The sequence below is a fragment of the Rhinopithecus bieti genome, unplaced genomic scaffold (assembly GCF_001698545.2).
Source record: "Rhinopithecus bieti isolate Rb0 unplaced genomic scaffold, ASM169854v2 scaffold_12049, whole genome shotgun sequence".
In the NCBI taxonomy this organism is placed as follows: Eukaryota; Metazoa; Chordata; class Mammalia; order Primates; family Cercopithecidae; genus Rhinopithecus; species Rhinopithecus bieti.
In genome coordinates this window covers 2,604,456-2,627,418 of record NW_016807278.1, presented here as the reverse complement: position 1 = coordinate 2,627,418, position 22,963 = coordinate 2,604,456, and the positions used below count along the sequence as shown (strand labels likewise).

At 52.2% G+C, this 22,963-nt stretch overlaps 1 protein-coding gene across 20 annotated transcripts in view; it reads left to right on the top strand.

Annotated features, from left to right (window-relative positions):
* Window positions 1-22,963, top strand: part of NFASC (neurofascin) — a 204,655-nt gene that overhangs the window by 159,867 nt on the left and 21,825 nt on the right. For 7 of the 20 annotated variants that reach the window (XM_017880997.1, XM_017880994.1, XM_017880996.1 and 4 more), the window contains 11 exons: window positions 466-510; window positions 1,769-1,870; window positions 2,164-2,361; window positions 3,169-3,239; window positions 4,595-4,817; window positions 6,823-6,938; window positions 8,753-8,957; window positions 10,257-10,379; window positions 11,477-11,650; window positions 14,084-14,098; window positions 19,946-20,176. In XM_017880997.1, coding sequence (XP_017736486.1) covers window positions 466-510; window positions 1,769-1,870; window positions 2,164-2,361; window positions 3,169-3,239; window positions 4,595-4,817; window positions 6,823-6,938; window positions 8,753-8,957; window positions 10,257-10,379; window positions 11,477-11,650; window positions 14,084-14,098; window positions 19,946-20,176 — 1,503 coding nt within the window. The remainder of the gene's footprint in view (window positions 1-465; window positions 511-1,768; window positions 1,871-2,163; window positions 2,362-3,168; window positions 3,240-4,594; window positions 4,818-6,822; window positions 6,939-8,752; window positions 8,958-10,256; window positions 10,380-11,476; window positions 11,651-14,083; window positions 14,099-19,945; window positions 20,177-22,963) is intronic. The other 13 variants (XM_017881009.1, XM_017881007.1, XM_017881001.1 and 10 more) reach the window with 7 other exon arrangements.

Genomic DNA, 22,963 nt, shown 5'->3' with positions numbered 1-22,963 from the left:
TTTTGGTGGCATTTCATCATGTGCTATGCACTGAGCAAGATGATGCCGTCTCTTCCTGGCCTGCACCCAGGCTGGACTGTAAATACTAAGCTAACCCAAACCAAGAGGAAGGAGGCCTCTCCCTTCCAGGGAAGCAGGTCCTCTGTCACCTCTGCCTCCCCGTGGGTGCCCTACTGCCACTAGCGTTGGTGCAGTGGAGAGGCACAGTTGCAGGGAGTGTGGGCCCAGGCACGAGAGTCACATTGGGATGGGAAGGAGACAGAGGTGCCGCCCCCAGATGTGGAGGAAACACAGATGGCCTGTATAAGGGTAGAGGATTCCCCATGGAAGGCCGGAGAAAGCCCTGCCTAGAACACCTCAGCCCAGGGGCAGCTGTTTAAGCCTCGGCTGCCTACCCCCATCCTTCTAGAACACCTTTAACCCTGGATAACCTGCTAACCTGGATAACCCGTCTTACCTTTGCAGCTGATCAGGCCACTCCAACTAACCGTTTGGCTGCCCTGCCCAAAGGTAATTCCCACTAATCACAGTCCCCTGCCAGTGCCCTCTCTTGGCACCCCGGGTGTGGAGTCTGGGAGAAGGAAGCCGCTTTGGGAAAGGGTGACAGTGTATAGGTTTTTGGGCAGCACTCCTGGCTACATGGGACCTCCTTTCAGTTGCCCACATCCACCTCCCCAAGCCCAGGGCACGGCCCTATGCTGGGCTTCCTGCTCCCTACAGGGTGAGCTCGGAAGTTCTCAGCTACTGTTTCACCCCATCCCTTGCCTCCAGCCACACTCACTGCTCCCTCAGGGTGGCCTCTCCTCCCAGCAGTCTTTCAGGTCCTGTTTGCAGGGTATGCGAAAGCCTGCTCCCTTCACATCACCTGGAAACTCGTTCAGCCTCCCTGCATCTGCTGCTTTCTATCCATTTATAATCTACTCACACATGCCACACACACACGAACATGGGCCTGTGGGACTTGCCTTCCAAGTCCTTATAGTGACCATCTGAAAGATGGAAATCTGGTTCAGGGAGTCAAGATGGAGAGAAAATCTTGCCTACCCCTACCACTCAGTCGCCGGATGTCTTTATCCCAGGCCAGGATGGCACTTAAACCCACTAAAGCAGTCCCAGTGAGATTCATGCCCCCAAAAAGGTGCTGCCCTCACCCCTGTTTGCAAGCCTGCTGGGCCCCTCTGTCCTGCTGTCCATCGGGGAAATTCTGAAACCAAGCCTCCATCTCCTCCCTGGTCTGGTCCCCTCTCTTTGTCACCCCCACTCCTCTAACCCATCTGCCCTGTTCAGCAGGCTAAGCCCTCTCCTGGGGTCTCCCTACTCAGAGCATTGACACACAGAGTAGAGGCCAATTATTGTGAGAAAATGGGACAGAATCCCACACTCCCTCATCAGCCTTCTTAAGTGTTGTGAGCATAGGTCTGATGACGGGTGGCATTCCTGAATGTTTGCACTCTCAGAAGATCCACCGAGACGGGATGGCATTGGACCCAGTTCTCTCTGTGCCCTGCATAATCCCCTTTATTCCTTGTTCCACACCCATTGATATTCTTTTTGGGGGGCTGGGCGTTCAGGAGTCTTCTCTTTGTTTTTCCTTGGGCCCCTGTGGGAAGGGAGTGGTCCCTGTGCTCACCCCTCAGGGCAGGCTGGGGTTGGATCTGGCTGGTAGCAAAGGCCTAAACCCATCAGGGAGCTGTCCAGGGCTGGGGCCATCACAGGGTGGCCCCCCTCTAACTCAGGAGCCCTGCGTGGTGTCTTCTTCTGCCACCAGGACGGCCAGACCGGCCCCGGGACCTGGAGCTGACCGACCTGGCCGAGAGGAGCGTGCGGCTGACCTGGATCCCTGGGGACGATAACAACAGCCCCATCACAGGTAGCTCAGGGGCCCTGTGCTCCAAAGCTGGAAAAGAGGGATGGTAGCACCCTTAAACCGAAGGCCTTTCCTGGTTTCCAGTCCCACTTCTACCTCACTTGATGTGTGCCCTGGGCTATCCTCAGAATGTACAGAGGCCTTGGTGTCTCTTCCTGAGCCTTGGGAAGAATTCTCCCTGTGCCTTTGTGTGAGAGAGATTATAAAGATCAACGGAAGCCAAGGAGGAAGTGCTTTTAAAGAAGACCACTCCTAACTGAGCTCCCGAAACAGCTCTGTTTTCCTTGCCCACTCAGACTACGTTGTCCAGTTTGAAGAAGACCAGTTCCAACCCGGGGTCTGGCATGACCATTCCAAGTACCCCGGCAGCGTTAACTCAGCCGTCCTCCGGCTGTCCCCGTATGTCAACTACCAGTTCCGTGTCATTGCCATCAACGAGGTTGGGAGCAGCCACCCCAGCCTCCCGTCCGAGCGCTACCGAACCAGTGGAGCACGTGAGTACCCCAGGGTTGCCAGAGAAGGCTCCGAAACTCCGCACCCCAAACTCACACTGAGTTCCCCCCATCCCCAGCCGTGTGAGCTTAGGTTACTTCTCCAAGGCCCGGCCTCCTCATCTGTAAAGCAGAGAGTACTAACACCTACATCACGGAGCTGTTGTGAACATTTGAGAATGTGTTTCAGGTACTTTCCATGATGCCTGGCATGTAGTAAGCACATGATAAATGCTAACTTCCATTTTTATTATTAGTAATTCTTGATTATCTGCTTTAAAGGGGAGAGCTGTGGCAAAGAGGTACAGCAGAAATACATAATTCAGTGTGAGAAATATATAAATTGGTATTACATCAGATTTCTTTTCCTAACACTCTTGGGTAATATTTGGATTTCTGAAATCACACCAGCTCATAGAGGGTGGAGATGCTGCCCCCAAAAAAAATGTTAAATGCCAGGGATAAGCCAGTCTGGTATGAAACACATTTAGTGGATAATCCACAAAGGAGCTAATCCACATTGAGTTGGCTTACTGACCACCCACAGTGTGGAAAGCCTTATGATAAATGCTGTCTGGTAGAGGATTACAATTCACAAGAAATTAGCCCTGCTCTGGAAGTTTAAATCTCAGCTCAGAAGGCACATCATGCACCAAGTAAGTTCATTTACACACCAGACCCAGCATATACATAGATGCTGAAGAAACTCGGAGCATAGAACAGACCCATCAGGTGGGACGGAGGAAGGTTCCTTACCTTGCCCTGGTAAGGCACAAATTGGACTTGAACCTGTGTCCGTTTGGGTTCCAGCCCCCGAGTCCAATCCTGGTGACGTGAAGGGAGAGGGGACCAGAAAGAACAACATGGAGATCACGTGGACGGTAAGAGGCCCTCCCAGCCCCGATGGAGCAGCTCCCCTTGCCGCAGGCACCAGGAGCCCCTCTGCCTTGATGCCCGGACACTACGAGGCCACGATGCGGTTCAGACGCTCTGGCTGGTCTTGGTAGCCATTCTTCTTTGAGAAACCAAGTTCCTCTCTGAGTTGGGCATCCAGAAACCAAACAGGACAAATGGCTAAGCATAAGATTTCAGAGAGGAGACGAGAGCAGAGGGGAGTAGGGTCCACTGACTGCCAGTCTAGCAAAATGCATAGAGGATACAGCAAATCAAGCGGACTTCTCTTGGAGGAGGAGGGACTGGGATTAGACTTTAGAAAACATCTAAGCACAACACCAAACCAAGTTTTGGTGTGTTCTGGGGCCCTTTCACTGGAGATTTGTGGGAGCTGGGGAGAGACCAACATCTGAGATGTGTCCAGTACAGGCTTTCTTTTGGTCAGAGAATGGAGTAGGTCATTCCAAAGACTCCCTCAGGTCTTATAAAATCCCATCTTTATGCTGGCTCACTGACTACATTTTCCAAACCAAAACTGGAGTATGTGGTCTCAAAACGACTTTTTCCCAAACCACTTCCCAGTCTGAGAAGGCAAACACAACCACTGAAATATTAACATTTCTGAGCTTCTGCCGCGAGTAATGGAGACAGGGAGATGCAGTGTTTGGGATCATGACCTTCCCTGTCTTTCTGAAGGCTGCTCCCATGGCAGCCTTGGCCAAACAGGGCAACAGCAGCTGGACTGAGCCCAGATTCAGGACCCTGGTCTATGGCTCTGTATAGCAGGCTCCCAGGGAACTGACTCCTGGGACAGGCCCTTAGAAAATAAAGAGCAGAATCACACTCACGCTTAAAGAACTCTGACCTCTTGGGAAGGACAGGACAGACACACACACATTTGGTAGAACTAAAATCCATTCTGGAATTTTGAGTTCATTAGCAGGAGTCATGCTGTGGTTAATCACAACTCATTTCTTCTGACTTTGGAGAAGTTTACCTTATTGTCTATATTTTGATTTATTGTTGCTCCTGTCACAGGAAGGAGTTTTGTTGAAAATAAAACCTTTGCACCTGCAAATGTGGGTGACTCTCAGAGTCAGAGTAACTGGGTCTCAGGCGAAGCCTTTGTCACAGAAAATCTGCATACTGCTGGGTTCACAGGACCTTTGCCTTTTGGGGGACTCACTGGTGTGGGGGATGTGGTCTCCCCTACCCTGCAAGGGGGCGGGCCAGTGTTGGGCATATCTGGAAGGGATGCCTGGCACAGCAAGAGAGGGCAAGCTGTGGGTAGATCTGGGCCCCTCTCTGACAGCCTCCCCAGCCTGTCTGTCCCTCTGCCCAGCCCATGAATGCCACCTCGGCCTTTGGCCCCAACCTACGCTACATTGTCAAGTGGAGGCGGAGAGAGACTCGAGAGGCCTGGAACAACGTCACAGTGTGGGGCTCTCGCTACGTGGTGGGGCAGACCCCAGTCTACGTACCTTATGAGATCCGAGTCCAGGCTGAAAATGACTTCGGGAAGGGCCCTGAGCCAGAATCTGTCATCGGTTACTCCGGAGAAGATTGTGAGTAGTCTCCTCCCCATCCCCCAAGCAGGACCCCTGTGGCTAGGTCACACGAGGCCATGCTGACAGGCCAAGAAACCTGGGGTGGGCATGGGAAGACAGCCAGTTCCCAGGAAGGAGAGATGTCCTGTAGTGACCTAGAGCAGACAGGCACCCAGTCATGTCAGGAGTGGAAATATCATCATCCGAACATAGTTGGAATTACTGAATGTCATCACCCAGTCCAGAGCTGTCATTTCACAGATGTGAAAACTGAGCCCCAGAAAAGGGAAAACCCTCAGCAGTGTTCCACAGTCATCAACATCGGTCTTGAGAACAGAGCTCAGGTATTCCGATCCCCTGGCAGTCTGCCTTACTGCTAAGCCATGCTAGTACCAAGAAAAACATCAAACCCATCCTAAAGAACTATAATTAGACACCTCCCCAGGAAGCAGAGCAGCAGGCCAGAGGTTCCCCCAGGGAAGCCTTGAGGGATTGGGAGGCCTCCTCAGCACCAGACAGGAGCACCCCAGACCAGCCCCTGCTGGTGCTCCCGCTGCGACTCCCAGCCCTGGGAACTGAGCACAGAAAGAGAAGGTCTTTGGGGGCTGGTCTCTGGTAAAACAACAAGATTCTGGTCATATACATGGACATATATGCCTGGCTTCCCAGACGGTGGTGGCCTCGCTGTCCCCAGCACATCAGTCCCATAGGCTGCTAAACAAAGCAGGGATATCAGAGAGTCCCCTCCTGGCTGAGGGCCTTTGCGCCCTGTTGGGTCTGGGTCTGATGGAAGAAGAGATCATGTAGGTGGATGGAGTGGGCAGAAGGAAGGGAGGAGGGACAGTCTTGGGTGGGGGGAACTTAGAAGGAGCCGTCAAGAGTAGGGCCCATGGCGTTCCTAACAGTGAGATGGAGGAAGGCAGGGGTGGGCCCTGGGCGCCACTTTCCCAGAGGTGATTATGGATTGGACTCACAAGGGAGATAAGCAAAGAGGGTCAGCAGGTCCTCTGTCCATCCCACTCCTCACCTCCATGGTGGCAGGCACTTCAGACAGGAGCCCAGTGGTACTACTGGATGGTAAGTGCAGAAAGGGTGACATCTGGTCATGGATTTCATGGACCAGCCCACAGTTTCCATTGTATGCTTCTACCCTGCGGCCCATGCTCTGATGGATTAGAGGGGACGAGGCAGAGCTGCTTTTGCAGCAGAGTGGAGAAAACAGGGACAAGAATCAGTTACAGGGGAGGGAGAGGGCTTCCCTTTCCAGGTAGTCGCAGGGTCAGAATCACTTCCTGAACTAGATTAGAGCATCTTCAACCTGTGGGTAATGTTTCCTGCCAGGAAACAGACGCACTCTCAGAAGGTACTATTTATCACGTGTGGACAGAGTTAGAGGGAAAACGGCAAGATATGTGATCCACCTTAAAGGCTGGCAGCAGTAGGAAGCCATTATACCACTCTGAGCCTCCATGGACGGGGATAAATGAGTCCACAGCCTGCAAGAACCACCCTCAGGAGCCATGGCCTTAGGTAGAAGAGTACAAGGCTGTCAACCTGTAGCCCAGCAAAGAGGAACCCAGGGGAATTGGTACCCACCCTTCGTCTCCTCCTGCCCTGGGGCCTCCTGTTGGCACCTGCTATTGGTTAAACCCATCTGGCAGCCTGAGAACATGGGAGCCCCGCTGATAAGGTCCAGTGAGGGCAACCCCCTAGGACACGGAGCAGGGTGAGGAAGGGTGGAGGATGAAATGAAGGGGCAGATGGAAACTACCCAGCACAGGAGGGGGCAAATGACTGCCCTCTAAACATGTAGGCAGCGTCCCTTCCACCTGGACTGCCACCCTTTTGTCCTGAGCCTTCCCCACCACCTTTTCAAGTACTGTCTGATGGAGGAGACATGGCCCCTGCCCTCATGGAATGCTCAGTGTTGAGTGGAGTGCAGGTCGAGGCCAGCAGAGAAAAAGTCAGAAGCAACCCTAGAGTCCTGCCTGTATAACCAACTCTCTGTCCCGACACATTGCAGATCCCAGGGCTGCGCCCACTGAAGTTAAAGTCCGAGTCATGAACAGCACAGCCATCAGCCTTCAGTGGAACCGCGTCTACTCCGACACGGTCCAGGGCCAGCTCAGAGAGTACCGAGTGAGGAAGCCAGCTCTGGACTCACCTAACCACCCAGCTCACTAACCAGGGCCGGGGTAGCAAATGCGGGGCATAAGATATTTGAAAGAAATCCTAGGGATATTTATTGAATCCAGGGTTGACTTAAGAAGATAATGTCTAGAGTTAGATGTTCAGAAATATACCCAGAAAAAAAAATTATATACATGATGTATTTTATATACACACACATCTGGATTTAAAATTAAAACCCACTAAAATTAAATTTTAAAATTGTATATTATATATATAATATATATATATACACCCATACACACACACACACACACACACACACACACACACAGATGTGTCCAGCAGATATGCTGAGAGATTCTGCTCAGCAGAAAATCACGTGAAAGGCTGTGGGTTTGGGTTGGTGTTGCGTAGCACATTGCGTTTGGAATACATGCATGAGTGGGCAAACATGTATCTTCAGAGCAGTGTTGAGGCACCGCTGAGCTACACCCCTCCCCTCTCCCAATGGCCCCTACTGGGCTCATCTCCTAAGCCACAACTAACAGGCAAAGCCACTGAAAGCGTGCAAATGCCCTCCCTGTTGTCGCAGCCAACTCCAGATAACCCAGTATACAGAATTTCAAGGCCCTTGGCTTCTCTTGGGTCCTCCCTGCGTGAGAGCAGTTTCTGCTCAATCGTCCATCCTCTTCAAAAGGGTGAGCTCGGATGGGAAGAAGAGAGAGAGCACTCAGGGTATACACGGTGCTCCCTTCTGAGTAGCACTAATTAAAAGTTGGCTGGAAAGTGAGGGAGGGAGGCAGTAACTGTGATTAATGCAGGTTCTGTGGCCTCAGAGGTCATCAAGAGTTGGCTGATGGACAGTTGGAGGCAGAGCAAGAGAGGCTAGTCTCTTCCCGGGAAATGAATTTGGCCAGTAGGGGAAAGAAGGCAATGTGATGTGTACACTTGAATGAGCTCTTCCCCACAGTTGACTTGCACCCTTAACCTACTTGCTTAGAGATTTTTCTGGCTAAAGCTCCCCATGGGTCCCCCTCTAAGTCTGGACTCCTTCCTACCTTGCCACGGGCAGCCTGGGAGACACTGGCGTGGCCACCTGACCTATGGCTTCTTACCCACTGCTAATTAAAGACCTCATGTTGCCCAAACTCATTCCACTGTCCCCTCCAACACTACCAACTTCCATAGCTGTCCCTTCCCATCCAAGCTCTGCTACCATGCAGCCTGGCATCCCACTGACTTGGACATGTGACTGTCTCATCCCTAAAGGTCTTTCAACAATATGAAAAGAAATCATTTTACTTCAAAGGATTAAATCAACCCTTTCTCATATTCAGACTTCGGGGGTAACTTGTTACCTTTCAACTGCTGCCTGCCGTCAATCTAAACCATACTAATCCAATTCAAGGTGATGTGGTCTTTGAGCACAGAGTGGAGCTTTCCATGCCTGGACCCTTGGCTCACTATTTTTGGTTCTGGCACGGACTCCCTGAGCAACCTGGTACCCACCTTGGAAATCAGTCTCATGATGGAGCAGCTCAGATGTAAGTTTGGCCAACTTGCTCTTTCCCCAAAGACGTGGCATGGATCAGAAAATAATTGGAACCAAAACCCTTATTTCTTGCTTAATATAAATTCATGTTCATGAGTGGCTGATGAGTGGGGATTACTCTGCTTCCTCAGCCTGGATAGGACTGATGAGGTCATTTGGGACTTGGAGGCTGTAGCAAGCAAAGGAAAGACCGGTCACTACCACCACCACTAACAACTAACCCAGCCCTGCCTGCCTGACCCCTCACCAGCCTGCCTCTGTCCCGAAGGCCTACTACTGGAGGGAGAGCAGCTTGCTGAAGAACCTGTGGGTGTCTCAGAAGAGACAGCAAGCCAGCTTCCCTGGTGACCGCCTCCGTGGCGTGGTGTCCCGCCTCTTCCCCTACAGTAACTACAAGCTGGAGATGGTTGTTGTCAATGGGAGAGGTGATGGGCCTCGCAGTGAGACCAAGGAGTTCACCACCCCGGAAGGAGGTAGGTCTGGCCTGCAGCTCTTCAGGGTGGGGCAGGAGAAGGGTGGCACACACCTCAGGCCTGGAGAAACTCCAGCGTGGCTCGGCATGGATGGCACAAGGTGACTTCTTCGAGGCCTCCAGGAGCAGATGACCTACAAGCTGAGCCTCTACAACCATTCCCAGAGCACCACCACCATGGTGACCTGCCCTGCCAGGAGGTTGTATCTCAAGAGAAGACCTGTGAGGTCTGCTGACATAATTCCAGACGGGCTATGCAGACTGATCCCCGAGGGCACGGCGGGCGCCTGGGCCGCCCCACCACCTTCCAAGGCAGAAGGCAGCCGTCCATCCTGACTGCCAGGAGCCATCTGATTTGTTTGCCAGCACCCAAGGCCTTCACAGTTCTCCCCACATGTTCTCAAGAAGCTGTCACTGAGATAGCCTGTGTGTGCGGTGGCTCTGCAGAGGGATACCCAAGTGTAGCTCCACTTTCTTCAGGCCCATGGTTTCACAAGGCCCTGGGGTCAAAACCCCTGTTTTGTGTTTCTATAAATTCAAGTTCATGAATTAAGAGATGACTGCAAAGTTCCTGGTTCATTTCCCTGTTCTTGCCCGTCTTCTTTTATCTGCTTTGCATCTGTTTCGTCCTCCTCCGTTTCTCTTCCCTCCCTGTTTAATTGTTATTTTCCCCATTTTTCCTCTTCTCTTCCTCCTGTCCTCTGTTCTTCCCTCTCGTTCTCTTTATCCTTGTCTTTCCCTTGCCTTAGTTTGGTTTTCATCATTGGCCTCTCCCTAACACTCCTGCCCTCCCACCTCTTCTGGATGTTCCACCCTGGGTTTCTGTCTCCTTAACCCTGAACCCAACATTCTCAGCTCAGAAGCCTGGGCCTGCTGCCTGGACCCAGTGATGAGAATCCTTGTCTGAGGATAGGGAAGTCAGCCTCTGTACAAAACAGCTGTAAGTGGTTCTCTACCAAGGAATGGTTCTGCCCAATTTAGAGGTGTCTTTGCAGAATCAGAGCCTAATGTGGGCTTAATCCAGGGTGGTTGCTAGAAGAAAACCTGATTTACTTCTTCCTCTCTTAAAAAGCAGAGTCTGAGCTATGTTTGTCTTCAGACCTGGAGGAAATGGCATCCTGGATGGGGCAATGGGCTCCGGTCGTCTCATGGTTCTCCCTGGCTTCAGTTTAGCAGTGTCCAGCATGGGGGTTGTCCAGAGGTCAATGCCTTCATACTTGTGCTTTGTTTTTTTGTGTGTTTTCCTCATCCTCCCTGCCCCCTCCCCTTCATCTCCCCTGCTCTCTCCTCCTTCCCCAAGTACCCAGTGCCCCCAGGCGTTTCCGAGTCCGGCAGCCCAACCTGGAGACAATCAACCTGGAATGGGATCATCCAGAGCATCCAAATGGGATCATGATTGGATACACTCTCAAATACGTGGCGTGTACGTTCTGCCCTTCCCTTTCTCTTAGATAATCTGGGAACCAGAAATCCCATTCTCACCACTTTTCCTAAGTACTCAAGGTAGAAAGCCTGTGGGTGCAGATGGCATTGTGGAGGGATGGAGGGACCAACGAAACAGTTCCCAATAGGATTAGGGGAGGCAGGTGGGACTCAATCCCTGCTCTCCTTGCATAGTTCTGCCTGCAGGGAGCTTCTAGTCTCACTGATGAGACAAAGGGAACTCCAGTCTAATGAGGGAGACAGCCATGGCCTTTAGGGATCTTTTGTAGTCTCCAACACGTACAGAGTCTAGGAGAGAGAGTTCCTCAGCCTCTGGAGCTTCCACCTGATGGGGTAGATAGTATACTCACAGGAGTCCACAGACAGTCAGGACACCCCTTGACAAGGTGTCATTTATGATAAGGCAGCTGCATGTAGAGCTGCCTGGTGACTGTGGGGTGACCCAAATCGGGAGCCTGGGTTGGAAAGACCCCACCTCAAGAGCCCAGCATCACCATGCAGGGACAGGAGTACCATTACATTTGAAACACTTTAGGCCTTCAAAGGTGGGTAACATACCTCGTTGGGAAACTCAAAGAGCCAAATGATGTGTTGTTAGCAATTTTAGTAGCCAACTGTGTGCTTGTATGCTGTTCGGCATTGATCTCTGGACCAGACCCTTTCACCCTTTGAGGTCCATTGAATAGGCATTTTACAAAGGAGGCATTAAAAATCAAAAGGCCTAGTGGCGTTGCCCTAGTTCTGTTTGAAAGGAAGAAAGAAAGTGAAGAGTTTTGTCCTTGTTGAAAGGGCTTAAGAATATAAACGGAATCTTTCTGAATCAGCCACGTAACTCTTCAGTGAGCTAGAGACAACAGGATCAGTGAAGAAGGATTAACCCTGGGTGTAATCAAAGAGCCCAGAGGGAGTTCTTGCCCAGCGCTCTGCCTTTGAACCAAGCCTTTAAGATCACCAGGCAGGTGCTATCATTTCCCTTTCCAGCAAAGTCAGGAAGGTGTTCTCCCTCCAGCTTGCAGATTATATAACCCATCAATAAACATTGCTAAAGTTTAATTCCACTTACCTCTGTCTCCCCAGTTAACGGGACCAAAGTAGGAAAGCAGATAGTGGAAAACTTCTCTCCCAATCAGACCAAGTTCACGGTGCAAAGAACGGACCCCGTGTCACGCTACCGCTTTACCCTCAGCGCCAGGACGCAGGTGGGCTCTGGGGAAGCCGTCACGGAGGAGTCACCAGCACCCCCAAATGAAGGTAGGTGCATGGCAGCAGCCCCTGGGGTAAAAGGTCCCGGCTAATTCAGAGGCCTAGAGAAACACACTGAGGTCTCTAGCTGGCTGCCTGGAATGGAGAGGAGATGAGACTTGCAAGTCCTCAAGCCCTTGGTAGGTGAGAACCCAGTCTTATGTGTGAGAGGTAGGTGCTGGTGTTGGATCTGGAGCTCAGCTGTCCTTGGACCTCTGTGATCACACCTGGGTCCCCACTTGCCCTGACTTGCTGAGTCACTTGACATCTATCATCTTTCCTTCTTGTAGAGGAATAAGGAAGAGAGCATGAGTTGAGAAATCAGAGAAAGCATAATGAACTCCAAAGAACAGTGAGTGTTCACCTCTTGAGGGAGGCAGGAATATGATTGTGAGTGCCCCATGAGGGCTCTGGGGACAACCTTCTTTCTTTGAAGGCACATGGGTTCAAGGAGGTAAGGGAAACCGTCATGATGACGCTGCTTACTGGCATCGTGAGTAGAGCAGAGAATGTGGTCCCTCCTTGCAGCCTGAATCGGATGCGTTGTCAGGCTGCAGAGAGGAGGAGGAGTTAGGAAACAGCCGTTTGCCAAGCCAACTTCACAAAGAGCAAATGAGTTCATCTCCTGGGTCCAGGCGTCATCTGGCAGCATTTCATCCCCTACCAGAGCTGCACCTGCCTGAGAACTCCACTAGAGGGGGCTCCAGGCTCACCCGCGCACACGCTGGCGTCAGGCGGAATGTGCAGTCTGGGACCTCTGGAGGAGACAAGGCTACAAAAACCTCAGTTTTGTACTGGCTCACCCCCTGGGAAAGGCTGGGGACCCCTCTGTGTCTCCAGAGATACAACGGTTAATTCAACAGCCATTTCCTGAGCACCCACAATGTGAGGTGCCAGACACTGCCACACACAAGGGATATACAAAGGTAATAAGAAGCTCACACCATCTAGAGGGGGAGCCATCTATAAGAATATCTAATTGCATGTCTAAATGAGGGGGCGCAGTGGCTGGGCAGAGTGGGGGATTCAGTCTTCATGGGAAAACTCCAGAGAAGAGGTGATGTGAGTGGGCACCCTGGAATCTGAGAAGTCATCGTGTCTAGTGCTTTCCACAGAAGGGTCAGGTCCCGCGGCCTGGCCCAGGCCCAGGCGGGGTCTCCTGAATGCCACCCCACCCGCATTCCAGGAGAGCATCAGTGCTGCCTTCTCTGGGGCTACCAGGCCTGCTGTGTCACCCCGGGCTCCCAGGCAGCTTCACAAGCTGCCCACGTCCTTCCCCAGCCCCACCACTCTAGCCAGCACACCAATGCTGAGGCGGGAGAAGAGGGGCCAGGCAGAAGCAGAGAAAGGCTGACAGCCCTCTCTGCATCCCTCTCCGGGCTCAGAAACCAGGAGTGAGTCACACAACCAGCTCTCCCTCCCGCTGTGCTCTTCTGCACTCTCCCAAGCCCTGGGCACTCGAGAAATTTATTAGGGCAAGGGGACTTAGGTTAGTGACTGATGTGTGTCTGTTACCAAAGGCCAGGCCAGGCTGTAATGCACTTTCTTGATTACTCAATTCTGCAAGTAGACAGATAAAGAGCCCCTTCTTCCCTCCCTATGTGTACCCCAATACAGAACAGCAGATAAAGCCCCGTTGTCCAGCCCCAGTAACCACCACAGAGAATGTTCTGCAGCCCCGGGGGACAAGAGGACAAAGAGAAGCTTTGTTCTTAACTTAGGGCTTTGCAGAAAATTCAAGAATTTCACTTAGGGCTCTCAGTCCAAACTTGGGTTTCTAACTTCATAAAGTCCAACTGGAAGGGAAGAATTGGAGGGATGGAATACCAGGAGAAGGGCTTCAGGCTCCGTCCTTCAAAGTTCCTGCCTTCCAAAGTTGCAATGGTGTGGAGCGGGTGCAGCTGAACACGCTCCCTCTCTCGTATCCATCACACTATTCAGCATCTTCCCCTGAAGACAGAAACCATCCTTTTGACTGGAGTTGGTATCCTCCCACACCACCTACTCCTTATCCCCTCGACCCCTGGCATCATGGAGGGTCACCCAGCCTGCTCAAAGGTCATGCCAACCTAGCCAGAGCAGGACATGCTATTGAGGACAGAGCTGGGAACATAATCCTCTGAGTGGACTGTCTCTGCAGCCACCTCTTACATGTCCAGTCCTTGAGTGGAGGTAGAAACAGTGTGTTAGAAAGGTCTCCAAGGCCCAGGTGGAAAGGTTTCTGTAGGAACATACCTGACTCAGGTGGAGTTGACCGTGAACCCTGAATGCCAGTTGGCATCCTCAGGTCAGCAACCAGCACCTGGCCACGCTGTCTTCATAAGGTTTGGGCTGGAACCTTCTCTGCTTGCTTGTCCTGTGGTTTCACTTGTGCTCTGTTTTCTCTTCCCTTTTCCATCCTTTCTCCCTCTGTCTGGCCATCTTGGGCGCTGTGTTCTGAAGCTACTCCAACCGCAGGTACCGTACCAGCATCGGAGGTAATGGGCATGGCATGGGGCAATGCAGGCGGAGCCCAGCCAGGGCGGACAAGGAGGGAGAGGCTCAGGCTGAAAGCATGCTCCAGACTCACCCTTTCAGTGGTTGGGAAGCCAGATTGTCAAGCGGGATGTGTGTGGAGGATGGGACCAGAGGAGAGCAAGCCCGCTTTCCCCGCTTCCCAAACTATTTGCCCCCTGCTGAGAAAGAGAATGGCTCAGCAGGGGTCCCCCACACACCGGCCCTGACCTGCTCTCTGGAGCTGCAGTTTGATTCTGACACTGAGTAGATTACTTCCCGTTAACCACCTGAGCCCTTGCCTGGACTTGACAGCTCAGAGCAGTGTCCCCAGCTGTGGCTCTAGAAGGCGTGCTGCAGCAGGAGCAGGGACAGCTGGCTCCTGGTGGGGCTGCCGTCTCCTGAAAGGGTGAGCGCGGTGTGCATGCCGGCTTTGCATGCTGCATGGGGGCCTGGCACCGGCTCTGCCAGCCACCACGGGCTCTGCTCGGTGAGAACAAGCAAGCACATCCATGGATAGGACCAGGTGCTCCAGTTCCTGGAGTCTCAGCAGGCACCGTGGGCTGATTATCTCCTCACCCTTCAGAAACCCAGCGTTTCCAAGTCTTTAGCATTAAGAACAGTCTCCACTCTCAGGGTGTGGGAGGTACATCTACAGTGGACTGAGGTGCTGGGCAGCTCTGGGCTTAGGACCTGCTAATCAAGTTACTCCTCTCTAGTCCTCATGTCGTGGGTTTGAGGGCCATCAAAGGGCTCTTCATCACAGGAGGCCCATCCCCAGGCTGGAGAAACGAGGCAGGGGACCCCAGGGTTCCTTTCCAGGCCCTCCTCTGAGCCTGAATTACATAGATGGGAAATGAGAACAGGATTCACCCTGGCAGAGCAAAGGCTACAAGCAAGCGCTCACCAGAGCCTCCTTACATGCCAGGCAGTGGAGGGAGAACTGAGGACCGGGCCAGGAATCTGAGGGTTGGCTTATGAAGGGGATGCCACCTTGCCCAATTCGATTTCCTCCTCACCTTTGCTTATTCATCCGCACCCCCATCCTATGTTGATTCTATTTCTGTTGCACACCTGCTTCCTTCAGTTTGTGTATGTTTTGTGGTCAGATCTGTGGATGGTGAGCTGCCATCATCCTTCCCTCTCTCCCTCAGTCCTCACAATCACCACCACCCCAGTGCCTCCCCACAAAGTCTGAACACCCCTGTGAAGATGTGAGGCAGAGAGGTGATCCCAAGCCGGGGGACCAGGCTGAGAGCCATCCTTCCTGCACTGGGGCCTCCCTGACTTCCTGCTTGAAGTTTACATAAGTCTCTCCCATGACGAAGAGGAAACGCAGGGAGGGCATTAGGCGAATCAGCTGCAAGCTCACTGGGGAAGCAGCTCCCCGTCCCCCTCCCCTGTTCTGGCACCCTAGGACCCAAGGCAGGTGGGCCTGGTGGCAGGCAGTCTGTCTTGTTCAGTGGGCATCTGTGCTGCCCCTCTACTGAGTGGGTGAGAGGTATCTTTGCAATCACCCTGCTTCCTACTTCCCACTTAGAGAAGATCTACACTCAGGCAGCATGAGCTCACAGTCTCAATCAAATGCTTCCTGGGCTCCGGCTTCCACGTGACATGGCAGTGGAGGCAGATTGCACTTTTTGGGAAATGAGATGTGCTGATAACATCAGCTGTTCTCAGCTTTAAATGCATAAGAACCTTCTGCACAATGAGCAGGTGCCAAGCAACAAAACTCGGGTTCCATGTTTTTGATGTGGACCTGGCGTCCAGCCCACTGCTGTCTTCCCTCTTGTCCTCTCCAAACCTGGGCACTGTTTCCCCAAACTGCTCTGTTCATCTCTCACCCAGTGAAGATAATCCCTCTCATCCACCTGTATCTGCAGTCTCTTAGGATTGCTGCCCATCTGTCTGACAATCTGTGATTTGGCCGGGGTAGTCAACATGCCATGTGAACATTTTTGGACTAAACCTTCCACCTTGGAATGTCTAGGAAGTGCTGTCCTCTTCTTTGACCCAGCTTAGGTCTGCAAATGTTTGGTGGGCTCTTGATAGGTGCACTGTTCCGTGGCAGGTTCTGGGACAGAAAGATGAATGACACATGTCATCTCTCCTCAGTGTTCTCCATCTCATGCATGGTGCTCCCTGAAACCCTCCTGGAAAACCCTTGGCCGTGGCCAGGGTGCCTTCCAGTGTGCATTAGGTCACAAACCTGTGAGGTTGATGCTGCTGTCTAGGAGGGGCCTTGTGCTTCCAGCTCTAGCCCACTCAGGATCCCCCCTTAGCTAACAGAGGGTCCCTGCTGCCCCTTCTCCTCGGTCGCCGGGCTGATGGTCTCCACTGAGCACTGGCCAGGATTGCTTCCAAACCTGTAGCTCCTATTGTGGCAGGAAATGACATCCTAGCCTAGTCATGTCTTCCCAGCCTGGTGCCACTCTGTTGGTAAGCCCTACTTCTTAGTTTTTTTTAAAAAAAACATTGCTCTTCTATTCTCTCCCCAACCTCAGCCCCAGGGGATGAAATAATCTGAATCTCCTTGGACCTGAGCAGTAGAAGGTTTTCCCCATGGAACACTTGCCCCTTCGTTCCACCTGTACTAGCCCCCTGACAGCTCACTGCCTGACTCTTCTGCACCTTCCCTCGGAGGCTTTTCTTCTTTCCTCCACCCTCCCTAGCTCTCTGGGGGCCCTGTCCTGCCTTGGGACAATAGACATAGCTAATGAGTGGGTCGGAGATGTGCCAGCAGTGACCTCAGCCTGCTGAGGTTGTATCCTCTATGGTAACTTCGATGGTGGGAGCCCTGGGGAGGCTGCCAGAAAGTGACCTCTTTTCTCTGTGACATCTCTTGCTCCCTCTTACTAAGCCTGAGCCAGAGAGGAAGCAGCTAGGTAGCCATCATCAGAGACAAATGCTTCCTTTCTGCCACACTTGGCGAAGTGGCCATCAGGGGAGGGGACAATGCAGTGTAGAAACATCTTCAGAGCCATCTCTCATCCTTGCCTCAGCCCAGCAGGGCCGGTGAGGAAAATGCTGTCACCTGGGCTCTCTTGACATCTCTGTCCTCCAGCTACTCACTGGAACATCCTAGGGGAAGTGTGTGCCCCCAGCTATGGCCCTGTTGGGGTATGAGTGTGTGTGTGTCTCTGTGTGTCTGAGGGCCATGGGGCCACATGAGAGAGTGTAAAGCTTTGGGGAAGATTGACTTGGTTTCTGGGGCCTGGGGAATGTAGCAGCCACTGCACCTGTAGGAAGGGAGCCCAGGCCCCTGCACTACGCAGTGTGATGATTCAGGTTAAAAGGGAGTGTTTGCTTTTTGTTTTGTTTTTTTGAGGCAGAGTCTTGCTTTGTTGCCCAGGCTAGAGTGCAGTGGTGCGATCTTGGCTCACTGCAACCTTCCCTGAAGGGAGTGTTTTCCAATGATGCCTTTTAGATAGTCATGAGAAGGGCTACCTTGTGAGCATTTGATTTGTCAGAAATTATTAGAAAATATACTATTGATAAAGAACTCCGGCAGGTGCAGCACTTTGGGAGGCTGAGGCCAGAGAATTGCTTGAGCCTGGGAGTTCAAGACCAGCCTGGGTTCCATGACAAAACTCCATCTCTACAAAAAATACACAAATTAGCCAGGCATGGTGGATCTGTAGCTGGACCTATAGTCCCAGCTGCTCGGGAGGCTGAGGTGGGAGGATGGCTTGAGTCTGGGAGGTCGAGGCTACAATGAGCCATGATCACACCATTACACTCCAGCCTGGGTAACAGAGCAAGATCCTGTCTCGATTTAAAAAAAAAATCAGAGCAGTCCTGCCCAAGTAGACAAAATAATTTCTCCAGGTCTGTCCTAGCAGCACAGAGCAGCAGAAAGAGCCCATGTATGTCCATGGCCATGAGAGCTGCAGGGAGCAGGCCTGGGAGAGAACCGACCTTTGCCGCATGGGTCTCTCAGGCTTTCCCATGTATGTGTGCACAGTGTGTGTGTGCGCGCACGCGCGCGTGCGTGTCGGTGGGTGGGGATAAGTGAATTCCCTCATGTTGAGTGTTTATAGTGCTAAGCTTGTATTCCAGGCCTGAGGCCATCCTGGACTGAGCACGGCCCTGAATAAAGAATCTGAGAGGGAGAGTTGCCCCACCGCTCACCCCTCCCCACACTGCCCTGATGTCTGTGGGTTGACCAGGGTTTGGGGAATATAGCATTGTGAGCTTTGAACTTGCCCAGGAACCTCTGGAACATATGGGGCATAGTCAGCTGCCCAGTGTGACTTTGGTGGCCAGCACCCTTGGGGCACAGTAGTACCTCTGATCTTATTAGGAGGGAAGCAGGAGCATTGCCTCCTTCTCCAAAGAAGGACTTGTAATATTGGAGACCCAAGGGAATGAACTGGCTTTTGTTGGTCAGGCTCTGGCTAGGAAGGCTTAGGATCACTTCACTCTCCCTTTAAAAAGCTCTCTGGCAATTCTTTCTCCGGCATCCCTCCCTGCCCTAGCCCCTTTCTTGGGGATATTATTTTCCTGAGAGATCTGAGGCTGGGTGGGATTCCTTGGGAGTGAGAGTTAGCTGCCTTTGTTCTAAAGTCCCTGCCTACTGCCACATTAGCATCAACACTAGAAAGTGGACTGCGGTCAGATCACAGGAGATGGAGTGCAAGGAGGAGAGGTGGCTCTGTCTCTCTCTGCTTGGCCTCATTATTCTCATACTCTCAGCTTTAGCAAAAATTAGATCTGCAGGGAAGGATAGGGCAGCCCTTTCCATGACCTTCTGTATCAGGAAAGAAGACCTGTGAAAAAGTTGTCACATACATAAGCTTAGCCCTCCCAAGCTGACCAACATCCAAGGATCACTTTGGGTGGGAGATGGGTGTCATGAGAGGGTTAGCCCAGATTTGAATGATTCTGTGCCCCATGAAGATATATGCAGAAAAGAAGTCCAGCATGTGCCTCGCTCTGCCTGGGACTCCTCTGTCTTATGTGGGCTGGGAAGGTGGTGCTGCTGAGTGTAGGTCATACGGTCATTCCATTAGCTCCCTCTTCCCATGTTCTCGTGTGAACAGAAAGCACTTGGGGTACCTGCACCCAAATTTCCTAGAGAGAAAGGCAGTTGTAAGAAGTCACTTTGGATTAGGGTGGTTGCAGGAAGGGCCACCATTGAGCAGAGAAGGGAAAGAGAGGGAGGAGAGGCAGAGGAATGACTGAGGAGAGCCAAGACTGGAGGAGGGCGAGGGCAGGCAGAACGCCGTGCGAGGCTTGCCCGCGCAGAGCGGAGACTGTTCCCTCTCTGTCATCAGGTTTGGGTGGCTGTTTGGGCTCACGCAGTCATGACAAAGGGTGATTTTGGAGTGAATGGTTGGGAATGGCAGGCCGCCCGAAGCGTCTGCTGGACAGGGCCCCGCCGCCTGCCCACCTCTAGGCCGGGGCTCCAGGGCTGGATCCAACTGGTGCTGCTTGGGCCTGTATCTGGGTGGCATCTGGCCAGTGTTTGGCCTGGGGCTCCATGCCATCACTGGGGTCTGAGCGATTCAGTGCGTGCCCCCTTCCCATCTCATCCTCGTGCATCCTTGGCTGGGTGCATGCTGGGTGCTTCAAGCCACGCAGACCATGAGAAGAAAATGAAACACACACAGGGCTTCATTCTCTTCCTCTCCCATGGTTGTGTCTTCTGTTGCTGCGACCTGTCTGACCCAGCCCGTTATGCCTGGGGAGGCTCCTGATGACTAAGCCCCATCTCCTCACCAGGCTGCCTGCCTTGCACGCGGGGGCCGTGTGTCCAGGCTGGGCACAGCCAAACCAACCAGACTCGGCTGTTTTACATTTCCCTCTCAGCTCCTCCCACATTGCCCCTGACTACCGTGGGTGCGACCGGCGCTGTGAGCAGTACCGATGCTACTGCCATTGCTGCCACCACCGAAGCCACAACAGTTCCCATCATCCCAACTGTCGCACCTACCACCATCGCCACCACCACCGTCGCCACAACTACTACAGCCACTGCTGCCACCACCACCACGGAGAGTCCTCCCACCACCACTTCCGGGACTAAGATACACGAATCCGGTACTGCGCATCGCCCATGCTCCCCATCCCCTCCTGGCCCGCCTCCCCAGTGGTCTCCAGAGGAACCCACAGGCTCCCCTAGCTAGGAGGTGGAGTCTGGGATGGTGTTTACCACCACCTTCTTTTGTGTTTCCTTTGGAAACTCACCCATGACTAGATGCTCAGTCCAGTAGCCTGGAGGTCCCGATCTCCCCCAGCCTGGCCCTGACACACACAAACTCCTTGGGTGGTCCTCCACCTCTCAGTACCCCCCATTCTAGCCTCAGATCCCTGTTCCTTAACAGATGGCCAAGCTCCTTGGGCAGGGCCCCCAGGTTCCAGATGTTAGGACTGCCTCCAGCTACATGTCAGGCAGTCAGCTCATGGCCAAGCACTCCGGAAGGAAGACTATGTGAGGAGGGGAAAAGGACCAGCCACTGCACAACTGGCCTGAGGGAGTTTCCTGCCCTGGCCACGTCTGCATCTGGCCTAGAGGCTGAGCAGCAGGGAGTGGCTATGCCAGGCAGCTCTGTTCCCAGAACCCCTGCTCCTTCCTTGCCTCTCCTCCCACAAGGAACACTTAACAGACTTTTCTTTTACAAAGTCAGAGCTTCCAGGAAACTGTATTGCCAAGGAGTCCCTTAATGCCCACTCACGTTCCCTAAGCCCTCAAATGCAGGCATGGAGGGAAAATTACGGGCATTCTCAGGGCCCCTGGTAAGAATCGATCCCAGGGCTGGTATACTGAGCCAGGAGAATGCACTGTTCCTGTATCATACAACTAGGCCAGGAAGCTGTGTTCTTCCAGTTTGGGGAGACCCCAGGGGAATTCAGCGATGCTTCCAAGCACTGAGCATCAGTCTTTTATTACCAACAAGGGGAAGGTCTGTAGCTTCCTGATCCCACAGGCCAGCTATAAAATCAGTGTGAGGCAGCCAGCAGGGCTGGCAGGAAGCATCCAGAACTCTTCTGCCGCAGTTGTAGAATTGTAGGCCCCAGTGGGCACCCCTTTGTCTCCTGGGCAAGTCCCTTTACCTTCCAAGGCCTCCTTTCTCCCACCCTGCTCCACTTTTCTCAACCTCCTGAATGAGGATGGAGGCTTAATAGACATGAGAGGATTTTGTTTTTAGCTCAATGACATGGAGTTAAGCGAGCTGTCAGGGCAGATGAGAGGCACAGCTGCCGTGAGCTCCTGAGACCCTGAAAATGGTGGTTTGCTTGACAAGTGCCATCTAGAAGTTAACAGGCACTTCAGGAAAAAGTTGGCTGAGGAGGAACCTGCTGGGGTATTAGAAGCTGCCACCAGCGGGTTGGTGACTGATGTCCTTTGGGGCCACGGCAAGGCATCTTTTTCATTGAAGTGGGGCTCTTTGTCCTTCAAGTGCTTTGAGTTCAGAGAAAAGATGAATCAAAAATGAAGAAAGGAAGTGGCTCTTGCTCCCCAGCAACAAGTTACTTGCCTTCTGAAACATAGGCCTTGTTGCCACGTAGGACCAGCCCCCGCAGCACTCCTCAAGTTCTGTGAGACACTGCAGAGGACCTGGCCATGGCCTTGATCTTATCGAGACCTTGGGAACACTCCTCAACCATCCTCACCTCCTTACTGTAGCAGAATGGCTGTCTAGGACTTTAAAAATGAATGTTCACCTTTATCGTGCCTTACATCTTGGGAAAACATGTTTCATAACTTTACTCTTCTCAGGGTGAAATAGGCCTTTTTATTTGTCCTTAGCCTGTCTTTTTCAGATTTCAAGGGAGATTACCTAATTCTTACATTCCAGGAGTCAGTGAGGCAATCCATGCTTCCCCTCCCTGACCCTTTTTGTGTTTCTAGGTGTTGATATCTCACATGCTTGGTCCTTCTCTTTGAACTTTTTAGTGCTTCCGGGTCATGATCCTGATCTCTCTGTGGCAATGCCTTCCTCCAGCTCCCACTTCTAAATCATCTTAACTTCCCATTGCCTAGCCTTTTCTAAAAGAACCCCAATCTTCATTGCCTTTAAAACAGCCAGATTTGAGTCAACTTCATATTGGTGGCCAAACTGTTTAAACACAAATTCTCTAGCTATTTACAGGGCTTAGAGCTGAGGAGAAGGAAACTCAAGTCCCCAGATCATGACTAATCACAATTCATTCTCACCAGCAAGAGCCATGAAATTCTAAGGAGCTAGAATTTGGGATGGCTTCAAGCGGCCAGTACAATTGAAGCATCTGGCAGACAGGCAAGGAAGCCTACCTTCTGCCCTCCCCACGGTGCCATCAGTGGAATCACTTTCTTGGCCCCTCACTTAATATGAATCATATCCACCTGGGGCAGCCAACACCTGACAAGGTTGTAGTGCAGAAGGCACCTCTTTGAAGTGAAAACCAGGAGATCTTTTATCACTTCCCCAGCCCTGCAGGCTCAGTCACATGTCAAATAGATAATGAATAAATGCATCACCAATGTACTCTATTCATTTATTTTTGACAAGTGAGTTGGTGACAGTGCCCCCTTGCATGCTAATAAAATATACAGGAGCCACACTTGTAAAGTCTTTGAAATACAAGGCTTCATGTGAGTACTCCACTATTAAATCTTTGCTGGAAAATGGGGTAACCAGACTGCTGGGACTCTTGAAAAACGATTACGTTTGAAGATTAGTGCCCTTCTCCTGTACACAGGCTATGGTTTCAGACAGCACCACGGCTTTGATAAAGTGGTTCCCAGCTCATAGGAACTTGATAATTAATGTCCTCTGTGTTGCATAGAGATCAGGCATCAAAAACTTGGTGGTGCTGAGAAGCCAACAGAACAGGATTCTTCTG